This window comes from Lonchura striata, chromosome 8 (genome assembly GCF_050655825.1).
Source record: "Lonchura striata isolate lonStrDom1 chromosome 8, ASM5065582v1, whole genome shotgun sequence".
In the NCBI taxonomy this organism is placed as follows: domain Eukaryota; kingdom Metazoa; phylum Chordata; class Aves; order Passeriformes; family Estrildidae; genus Lonchura; species Lonchura striata.
In genome coordinates this window covers 14,929,545-14,940,416 of record NC_140710.1, presented here as the reverse complement: position 1 = coordinate 14,940,416, position 10,872 = coordinate 14,929,545, and the positions used below count along the sequence as shown (strand labels likewise).

At 43.1% G+C, this 10,872-nt stretch overlaps 1 protein-coding gene across 1 annotated transcript in view; it reads left to right on the top strand.

Moving 5' to 3' along the window:
• Positions 1-286: 286 nt before the first annotated feature.
• COL24A1 (collagen type XXIV alpha 1 chain) overlaps positions 287-10,872 on the top strand; it is a 117,320-nt gene continuing 106,734 nt past the window's right edge. Inside the window, exons 1-2 of the mRNA XM_021526749.3 lie at positions 287-492; positions 6,093-6,154. Of these exons, the coding sequence (XP_021382424.3) occupies positions 437-492; positions 6,093-6,154 (118 nt within the window). The 5' untranslated portion in view covers positions 287-436. The remainder of the gene's footprint in view (positions 493-6,092; positions 6,155-10,872) is intronic.

Genomic DNA, 10,872 nt, shown 5'->3' with positions numbered 1-10,872 from the left:
GGGCTCGGCGCTGCCGCCGGCGGCTGCAGGCGGGGCCCGGCTCCCCCGGCTCCCCCGGCTCCGGTGCGGGGCAGCGCGCACCATGCGGGGCCGCGGCCCGGCCCGCCCCGGGGGCCGCGTGTGCTGATGTAATCGCCAGGCAGGCAGCGCTGAAATTCAACACCGCGGCGGGCGGGAGCTCCGCCGGTGCCGGGGCAGGCGGTGCAGCGCCGCTCCGCCGCCGGACCCCGCGGGCAGCCGCGGGGCGCCCCCGCCGCCCGGCCCCCGGCCCCCCCGCCGCGCCGCCCCCGCGGGCCGTGCGCGGGCCGGGCCGCCCTCGGGCTTGCGCGGAGCTCGGCGGACACCTCGGGCCGGCGGGCTTTCATGGGCAGGAGCTGACCCTGCGGCGGCGCTCGGCTTTCCCTCGGACCTCCGCTGCCAGGGCAAATGCATACAAATGCATTTGGGAGCCGAGAGGACAAGGCGAGGACGCGTCTCTCCCGCGGCACGAACGTAAGCGGGAGCCGGCGAGACGGGGCGCACCGCACCGGCACCCGCCGCGGGCCGGGCAGGGCGTGGGGCTGCGGCTCGGCTCCCACCGCGGCCAGGGGAGCACGACCCCGGCGGGCAGCGCCCCCAGCTCTCCCTCCGAGCCCCGGCCGTAACCCCGCGGGCTCCCCGGTGTCCCCGGCGGACCGACGGGCTGCCGGCTGCTCGGACGGGGACCGCCGGTATCGCTGGCTGTTCCTGCCCCTCTCCTCCGCACCCCTGGTGTCATTCGGGATGTGCCCTATCCCGTCCGGCACCCTCGTGTCGTCCTTCCCTCGCCCGCTCCGGGCAGCCTGGCTCCGGTATCCCCGGGGAGCGGGGATAGCCCGTGCCGAGAGCCCGTGCCCGCTGATCCCGAGGGGGAACGAGGACCCCGGGGCCCAGCGTCCCGCAGTGCCCGCAGGAACCTGGCAGCTCTGCGCCCCTTTGGTACCTAGCTAGTAATACGCGGCGAACAAGCAAACGAAAAAGCATGCAGAATTTAAGCTAAAGAGCTAAGGCTGCTCTCTTAATACCTGAGATTGCCGGGTGAGCTGCTCTGTATTCGCATGTTTTTGCAATTGGCAGAGGTATTTCTCATGCATCCTCACCTGTGATGCAAAGGTAGAGCTCTGCTCTCTACAGTTTACTGAAAAGAAGCCTTGGTAAAATGACTGAATTTATAGTTGTAACGATATTAGAGAGGTTACTTGTATGTGTCTCTCTTTGTAAAGTGCTGATTTTGTTCTGACTGTCTTAAATTTACTGAGCGTTCTGAGCAGGACAGAAGAATTTGTTTAGTGTTGTAGTGAGGATTATGCTGCTAAAGTGTGCCTGATGTATAATCAACGCGTACTTGAATGCTTGTGAGTAGTTAAGGGGCTTCCTGAAGGTGGCCTTCCTGGGAGATCTGTTTTTAATGGCTGTGTCTTTGGGACTTCTTCAGGAATTGTCTGAGTGCAATTTCAAAGAATGGTTTTATTTTAAATCTGTAAAAGGGTATTGCTGATGGAGTAACATAGATTGCATTATAGGAAAGAGATACAGTAGCAGAGATGCAGTTTACTCAAGTTCAAAATATGAGATAGCTTCAGAATATATTTATATTTCTTCTATAATATTTACCTCATTTACTTCTATGTAGAGCGAGGAAGCTGGTCACTTGCCTGTATTAAGAAACCAGAATTCCTCACAAAAGGATCAAGTTTCCCTAGTATATGTCAAACCAGTAAATCCCTTGCAACTTCAACTACTTTTTCCTTGAAACACCATTAGGTCAGGCCTGTATAGGGGTGTCTCTGCAGATTAAATAAATAAAACAGCTACATGCCTTCTAAATCTCTTACCCTATTTATTGACAGGATATTTAAAGTATGAGCAGCCTTGTATCACCCTTGTTTCTTGCAAGAAACCAAGTTGTAGTACATTTGAAGGATGATGTACAAAATATACAGAGACAAACCCTGTAAAAGACGAGTATTTCACTTGAGTAGGAATTCAAGTTGTATACATTTTCCTTCATACAGAAAAATGCTGTCTGGAGAACTAGTGTAAGTAGAGATTTACTCATAAAACTGCTCTGAAATAATGTCTTTCCAATTTTTTTTTCCTTTTAGAAATACTAGAAGTGTTGACTGTTCTTCTGGATGTGGTAGTTAGTAATTTTAAGCCAGATGCTGTCCAAAGAATGGGCCACCAGGCAGGGAGTTTCCTTTCTTTGAACCCCAGTCCTGTTGTAGAACTCTTCTTCGGGCAATGCTCCTCTACCTCTCACCTCATCTCCTCTTTCTCCAATTTCCCATCTATTCAAATTGTGAAATTTGGCAAAGGATTCACGATCTTCCCTCGAGCTAATTGCATGGTGCCACCTGTGACCAAAGGGATGTGCCACACCAGAGAAATTTTGCAGGCTGTTGTGTCCCCTCAAACTGTGTTGCTAGTAGGTCTTTTAAAATTTGGAAAGCAGCACTGGACCTGCTGGCTAATTTAATTACAGCAGCAAAGAATGTTATATTTATTTTCATATCTTGAAAGGTAAGTTTTACAACATCTTGAGGTCTTTGAGAATTCCAGGGCATCTCTGTCCACAAGGTGCTGTGACTTTTCCAAAGCCCTTCTCAAGTTTGATGGACCCAAACTGTGCCATTCTCCTCAGCAGTCCCCAGACAGATCCAGTGAAGGAACACCTGTGGGGCAGGTGCTGGTGTTTAAACCACCATCCCTGAGGAGTGCAGGACTGAATGCACCTGTGGCAGTCACACTGCAGACAGGTTTACTTGTCCTTCCTAGCAGCCAGCTAGTGGTATTTCTTCCTTTAAACTTGAGATTTAGTAAACTAGGCTGGAATTAAGAGGATACTGCTGTGCCCTGACCAAACTTCAGTTCTGTATCCTGCTGAGTAGTCTTCAGAGGGTGGAATTTTTCATTGTAGCCTGCCACAACTTGCTTTGAAGTTTATCAGTTTTCTCATCCATCCATCACCCCTAATACAAAAAAAAACTCGCCATGGATGGTTGCTGTCCACTCTGAAGGAAGAGGCAAATGGCCACATGTCAAAGATTATCAGAAAGATAAACTCAGTTTTTAGTGGTACAACAGCTCCATTACATTTGGTAGTGCCTTCCTCCAAAAAGATTCAATAGTGGCCCTCAGCATTTGTTTGCATGTACAATAGAGCAGATGAAAAGGTAGGAGAAAGGGAGGAAGTTTGAGAGACCCCTTGGCTATGCCCTAAACCTAGGTATTGGGACAGTTTCAGTTGTGATGTTAAATGGGGAAAAATAGCCAGCATTTGGGTCAGCTGAAGTCATCCATGCCACATGATTCTGCATTTTTCTCTTGGCATGTCCCAGCATCTCCAAGAGCAGTGTACTCAGCTGAGACAAGGAGCCAAGCTTCCTGCAGCTATGGCAGCTGATGGTCAAGCCACATGCACATTATGCCTGGTGTATGGTGTATGCCTGGAGCCTTAGTGGCTGTGCTGGTGTGAGAGTGAAGTCTGAGAACTGACTGTTCTGCAAATGTACAGAGTGGTGATCTCAACCAAGCGGGAGGGTTTACATGGATTAGGTTGCACATGGTTTCATTTACAAAAAATTTTACTTGTGAAAAAAGGAGGAAGTCTCACTTTTCTCATGCCTTAGAGGACCCCCAGCACTACGGTTGTCTCTGGTCCCTGGTTTTTCTCTTAGTTGATAACTCATCTGTTCTTGACATTACCTAGAGAGCACTGTGTAAGCCAGATGTTTGTCTTTACTTCTCACTAAAATGTTTCTGTATATTCAGTTACATATGTGTAATTTACAGCCCTGGGAACACTTTGAAATTCCTCACTTTCCTACAATGTTTGCTGGGAAGTGACAGAGGCAGGTACCTGACAGACACAGCTTTGTACCTGGCTGGTGTAGTAGAAGAGGCTGCTGTAATTATTAGAGGAGTCATCTTTGAATTCTGGGCTCTGGGATTCTTTGAGCATCCTTATTTTGTAGCTAGCTAAGATGTTTTATGTGATTTTTAATGGCAAATCCATTTTGCACCTTTGAAAATAGTAAGGGTTAAATAAAGGGTTATCCTGAGTTTTAGCTGATACAGTGCAATGCATGGACTTTGTTTCTGGCATAGCTGTCTCCTGTCACTGAGTTTCTCATTTGATCAAAAGATGATGCATTGTGTGATCCAGAAACTTTGAACTTGAATTCTGGGCTTTAGAACTCTGAAAAAAATTGAGTGTCCTGTAGTGGATGAGCTGTTTGGACAATGGTTAGTGTTACATCTTTTTCAGGAGTGGCAGAACTGCTCCAGTAGACATTTCTTAGCTGTAGCAGGAGAAAGCTTGAAGGGAGGAATAGCTAGGGATCGTAGTGGAGGTTAATTAAAGAACATGCCCCTACAAGCATGTTGGGATGTGTAAGGCATAGTTTCCACTTTTTCCCCCTCTGTGATCAGAGCTGAAGCACTGGTGCATATTTTTGAATATCCTATATGTTCTGGGAATTTTCTTCTGAAAGACATGATGTATCTACCATTTTACAGTGGCAATGATGACTATCATGCTTATTGTTCCTTAAATTATTTATTTGTTCTGCTTGCCAAAATTAAACTCTCACAATATACAAATCCACTTGATAAAACCAGGCTATTGCTCTGTGGTTTTCGTGAACTTGGATGTTTCTGAAATGTTTGAATTCCAAACCCTTTAAAGAATTAGTAAGACTTTTCACTAATTACCATTGTATGTGTGTGAATGCACATGTACTCATCTTTGTTTTCTGTTTAAACCATATGTTCCTGTATAAAGAGTGGTAGTGTTTTCTTCCTACTTTTTTTTTTTAATGTGAAAATCTGACTAATGAGCTAGCAAAATTAGGGAACTTGAAGTTATTTATCTTTAGTTGCAACGTTACTTTCAAATACACTTGAATCCAGATACTCAAGTGCTCTTTGACCTGGTTCAGGAAACATTTTTAGTCACACTAACATTCCATATTATGAAAAATCACTGAGGTTACATACATTAACAAGCAAGGGGCTTGAGTGTTATTTGATTAGTTACTATCAGAACTACATTTCTGATATTTTTGAAATATTCCTTCTTAGAAGTGAGTAGATAGAGGTTACTATAATTGTTACATGCATCTGTTGCTGGTTGTCCAACATTAACAGAGAATATATTTTTCATTTAGTAAAAGATTCAGTCACTGATAAGAGTGATTAGATGTTAATCTGGCTACAACGATAATTAAGAAACAGCAGACAATCTGTTCTTAATCACAGTAAAAATGTAGTTTGTACAACACTGGACACTTCTAAAGTGAATTTTGAGAATATAATCTAGATAAATCTTACGTATGTTTGCTGGAAAAACCGAAACACCAGTGTGCTATCAATATTATTTTGACACTAAATCCAAAACACAACACTTGACCAGCTTCTAAGAAGAAAATTATCTCCCTGGCTGAAACCAGGGCAGTAAGCCTGTGACAGCTATCAGTATGACACTTTTCTACCTGAGCATGGACTTAGAAGTTGAAATGTGATGGGATTTTTTTTTTTTTTTTACTTTGTGAAGAGCATGACTTTCTTGTAGCACAATAGAACTTTATAATACAAGAACAAAAGTTTGACACATTATTTTCACTTATGGGAAGATATGTGATCTAGTGAGAGGACTGATAGGAGGTAAAATTATCTAAAGTCTCTAATGATCTCTACAGGAATTAGTTTGTAATTTATTTTATGTTCTTTTTATGGTAACATTTTTTTCTTTCCAGGAAGAAATTTACTACATAGCATCATTCATATTTGAAAGCTGCTGCAAGAAAATATAAAGCAGATGCAGTCATTTTATTAATGAAAACCAGTGTTAAATATATGTGCCATGTCTGAGGGCATACACAACCTCAATCTTTGTGTGAAACACCTTCTCAGTATCAGTGGAAAGTTGTACAGTGTGATGGTTTTGATTCAGGACTTGCTGAAGTCAGCGGTATTCTGCCATTTGGATCTTGAATTGGGTTTCTAATTTTTTGGAGTTCTGAAACTGTAGATGTTTTCTCACATGTTTTTTCCCTTTCTTTCCCTTTTAGGAAAGCTCTCCTTTTCATTGCAACATGTATAGCTGTGGGTGTTGCACAAGTACCCAAACAAGGTGAGAATGCTTTGTATAAAAGAGGACATTTGTGTGAAATGTTAGTAGATGAAAAGGGTAAATGGCTGTTGTTACTTGTGACCTTAGGTTCAGTTCATTAATTCATGTGACTTAAAGAAAATACCAATTACAGCATAATGAGAGCAAAAGTTTAAAGCACCAGTTTGGAAAAGATGACCTTTTGAAAATTGCTCAGATTTTCTGTCTATGAAATTGCTTACATATTTAAGCAAGCTCTTCATAAAAAAGAAGCCTTGTACAGTGAAAAGGCTTTGATTGTGTCTTCACTGCAAGTGGGTGTCCTTGGGGGTGGCAAGCTATGACTGAGTTACCTTTGCACTTAAGGCAGGCAAACCATGGCGCATAATACAGGCTGGCATTGCTAAAGCAAAATGTGAAATTTGGTATTCATTTGGCTTTGTATTCAGATGCAGATGTTGTGAGGAAATAGGGTTGTCTTGTTTTTAGTTTCTTTTTTAATCTGCCAGCTGTTACAATCGCACCAGATGTGCAGTTTGCTCTGGAGGCTGCTGTGGGAAGGATAGTGTCCCAAAGTGCTGGAGGCCAACGTGCCATTTAGTCACCTCTTGTTTGCCATGAGAGTGGCAGCGTCAGTTCTCCACCACAGTCCAGTAGTGTACAGGTGAAGCATGAAGTAGGTCATCCTTGGCTGCTGAGTGTGTAACTGCAAATACTCATCTGAATGCAAACAGATGGGTTGCGTGGTTAGGACAAGACTCATTCCTGATAATGTTTTGCTAGAGCCCTTTGGGATATCTCAGTAGCCTCCCACTATTATTCTCACCAATTCATTTTTCCTGCTTGTCATTCCCAGAGATTGGCAAAGCTTGGTTTTTCCTTCAGTCGTGGATTTTTTTGTTTCGCTTCCCCCCTGTTTCCTTTGTAGTTTTGCCCTCCAGTGTTGCCCATTGCTTGCCTGGTAGGATTGGTTGTTGATTTTTCACATCCAGCTCAATGGGGGCCATATGCTTTTGTGATGATGGGATTTTCCTGGATTTTTATAATAGCTGAGCCAAGTTCTCACTGGAGGAGGGGCAGCACTGTTAGATGTGTGTGGCCTGCCCTGCTCCAGGCCTGCAGGGATGGAAAGGGAAGAGGCAGTTTTAGGGAAGCAATTTGCAGTTTCCCAGTGTAGTGGGAGCAGGTGACGGATGCCAGAGACAGCTGTATGGTGACAATTTGAGTGTCTTCATCCCTCCAGCCCACCCTCCTCCTCTGCAAAGAAATAAACCTTTTCTCTCACTCCTCATGTCCCTCAGCCTGAGAACTGCTTTTCACTGACCCTTCAGGTGAGGACTGTGAAAGCTGCAGGGCTGGGGGTGCAGCAACACAGGGGAGTGGGTGGAGACTGAGTCTTACCTGCATCTTGGCTGAGAATGCCTCCATGCACAGAGCTTTGCAGAAATAGGGTAAAGCCTCCAGTCTCAACATGCTTTTATTGAATAATTTTTTATTTTGTTACCAGCAGATGAAGGAGTTTCCTTCTTTTTCTATTATTTTCTTGGTATTGTTATTACTATTATTCAACAGCATTTATAGATAACCATATGAGAAATAGTGAATGGGAACTCCTCTCCATCCTTGATGCACAAGTGCCATACGTGACTTTATTTTCTTTAAATGCTTGCTTGGGATCAAAATGACGCATTGAACCTTGATGCAACTTTTTCCCACGAGTGAATTTGGTTCCTCTTTGGTGCATTTTATTTGCATAGAAAAGCAGTTCAGAGGAGGAAACCGCCTCAGAAAAAAACAGAGCGTTTCAAATATATCCTTCAGTTTTAGTATCTAAGTTGCAGAGCTGCATTATTGCATTTGCGGTGCTTAAGTGTTCACAAACAGGATTGTGCACCCATTAGGAACATGTAACACCTTGGACCTTAAACTTCCTTGGTATTTTGAAAAACAAATATCTGCCAAACATGAAGATGCTACCTAATTAATATGTTTTCTCTGCTGAGTTGAGGAGACAGCCTCTGCATGCTTTACCTGAGAAGATACCTGTTGTTCAGTTTGATGTGCTGCTATGAATCATTTTCAGTAAAGTGCATGTAAAGATAGAGTCTCAGACTTTAGGAATAATACTTTGAGTGGGGCTCAAGGACATTCAGAATTAATGTGTCTTGCTGGCTTTCCTCTGCCAGTAATCTGATCTGGCATCCAGGAGAGCATTTGTTTCAGCCAGGTATCTTAATGTACCCAGTTGCAGATGCATCATCACCTGGAAAATGGGCATTCTGATGAGTAATTACTCTTAGTTCTGGTGGAGCTGGTTAATGAATGGCCCTTTTCTTCTCCCTTACCCACATTGGAAAAGGGAAAGGGAGAAATGTGTGTACTAAAGTTGCTGAAGCAGGGAGAGCATCTCAGAGATCCTGCCTTCAGAGCAGCCGTGAGTATGGAGCAATGTGGGAAATGAGCAAGAGGGACTGAATGGAGTATGCGTGTGAAACAATCCTATAGTCAAATCCCTTCATCCCTCCCCAGTTCCTTTGTGGGGTTATTTTTGTGCCATATGAGGGCCAGAAGGCTTTTTGCCAAAGCTGGTGTAAGGTTTTGCCTTACTTCATGATGCAGTAAGGTTGTGAATTTTTCAAGATTTCCTTGAAGGTGAAAGGAAAGCACTTGACACCAAAAACCCAAAACAACCTTTCCTTCAAGAAGTTGAGCTGTTACAATTTGGGGGACTAATGGGTTGAATAAGCAGTAAGTGAAGACAGATGTTTTGCAGACATGAGTAAACAAAGAAAACTGACAACTGATAGGTAAAGCAAATAGTGGTTGTCATGCTGGGAGGAAGAATGAGAGGGTTGCCTGCTCCCAAAATTCAGTGTGCTGCCAAGAGCTTCTGAAAGCCTTAAAATAAAATAAATGTGCCTGTTGGACCAGAACTGAAATGACTGGCCAAAAAAGTTTGGAACAGCCTTTTGGCTTGACAGTGGGTTAACACACAGCAAGTCAGTAAGGAGTAATTCCTTTATACTTACTTTTTTGATGTCATTTTTCACACATTTTTTATTTGTGTTTACCCTTCTCAAGACCTGTTATTGTTTGCAGAAATTTATTTGCAGGATAGGAAAAACAAATCTTATTCCTCATTATGCTGATGATTTTCTTTAATAATGTTTAAACTGTGTGCTCTTTTCAAATTGAACTGCCAAAAATTTGGCCATTTTGCTCACAGTTTGCCATTTATTAGTGATAGGCTTGAACGTTATTTTTAAGCTGACTATTTAAAACCAATTTAAGCTTTTTATTTTACACTTGAATTTATAATATTTTTGATAGATCACACACATTACTATTTTAAAATAACAATACGTCATTAAAAATTTTTAAAAAATACAACTACTTGCCCAGTATTTCAGGTTAGGATGTGATATTTAGACACAGCTTTAGGTTGGGCTAGCAGCTGTTCTCCTTGTGCAGTCAGCTGGCCCTGCCAGTGCACAGAAGTAGTGGAGCAGTGCATTCTGCCTTGGGGACTATTTGCATGTATAAGGCTGCATTGCCCAGAGCTCAGCATCTGTGTTTCTTCCCAGCTTCTCTCCACAAGGGCAGTGCAAGCACAGCTTTCTGCTCCAGAGCTACAGGCAGGACAGGGTCCTGGCAAAGAGTGGTGGTTCATTAGCAGAGGCACTGTGCTTCAGAGCTCTACTAGAACCTGACCTCTGCTATCAGCCTGACAGATAAAAATACAGCCATGGTGAATTAATTGCTCTGAGGCAAAACATCTTGAGAAATTGGCATACACAGGACTTTCTGCAGAAATACTTTTTCTCCATACCTCTGTCTGCTCTGGCTACTCGCCAGGATAATCTTGGCCCATCCATGAATCTCAAACATGACTAGAAACACTACAAGGTGAGTAATTAATTTTCAAGATGTACAGTGTGTTCAGGTTGATGCTTTTGGTTCCAACTTATAAATCACTCTCAAGGAAATCTCAGGCACTTCTCATAATTTAGCACTGAAACTAAGCCAACATCTGTCTATTCTTAAAATTTGCTATGAACACATTCAGTAAACAGAGAAAGGGAAACTGGGAAAGGAGACCTTTTTTCCACTTAAAGCGTAAATATCCATTTGTTTCAGTGGCTCTTTTAATATTGCAGCAAATCCTTAACTTTTCTTCTTTACTCTAAATTTTTGTTGTGCCTTATAACAGTTTTATATACTTAGTATAAGCATGTCTATAGCAAAAGTAGCCTCAGCAAAATACTATGGAAAGGGCCTGTGTCTGCCCAGCCAGGCTTATTTGATTAATGCAACTATTAGATACTAGAAGTAATTTTTAGTATAGGTGTTTAACTGAAGTTGTTCCAGTGAGAGGTTGAAACAGATGATGTTGTATGCTGCTGTGCAATGCTGTTTATGAAACTAGTCTTCAATTTCCCCTTGTGGAAAAAAAATCCTAAAATATAGGTTAGGGGGATCTGGTCCTAAATCCTGCTGGGGTCAGAGTCAATGTTGAAGTCATTTCAGGTTGTTTGGTCTTTCAAAATCTCCCAGAATTGAGAATATCCCATGTCTCTGCCCCCAGGTCCAACACTTGACCACTTTTGTGGTGGGAATGCTTTTTCTTTGTATGGAGCTGAAATTTCTTGTGCTGTGGCTTGTGACTGTTACTCATCAGATTTTCTCTCTTTTCCCTATGACCTCAATTCAGATAATGGACAATTTTATTTAGATTCCCC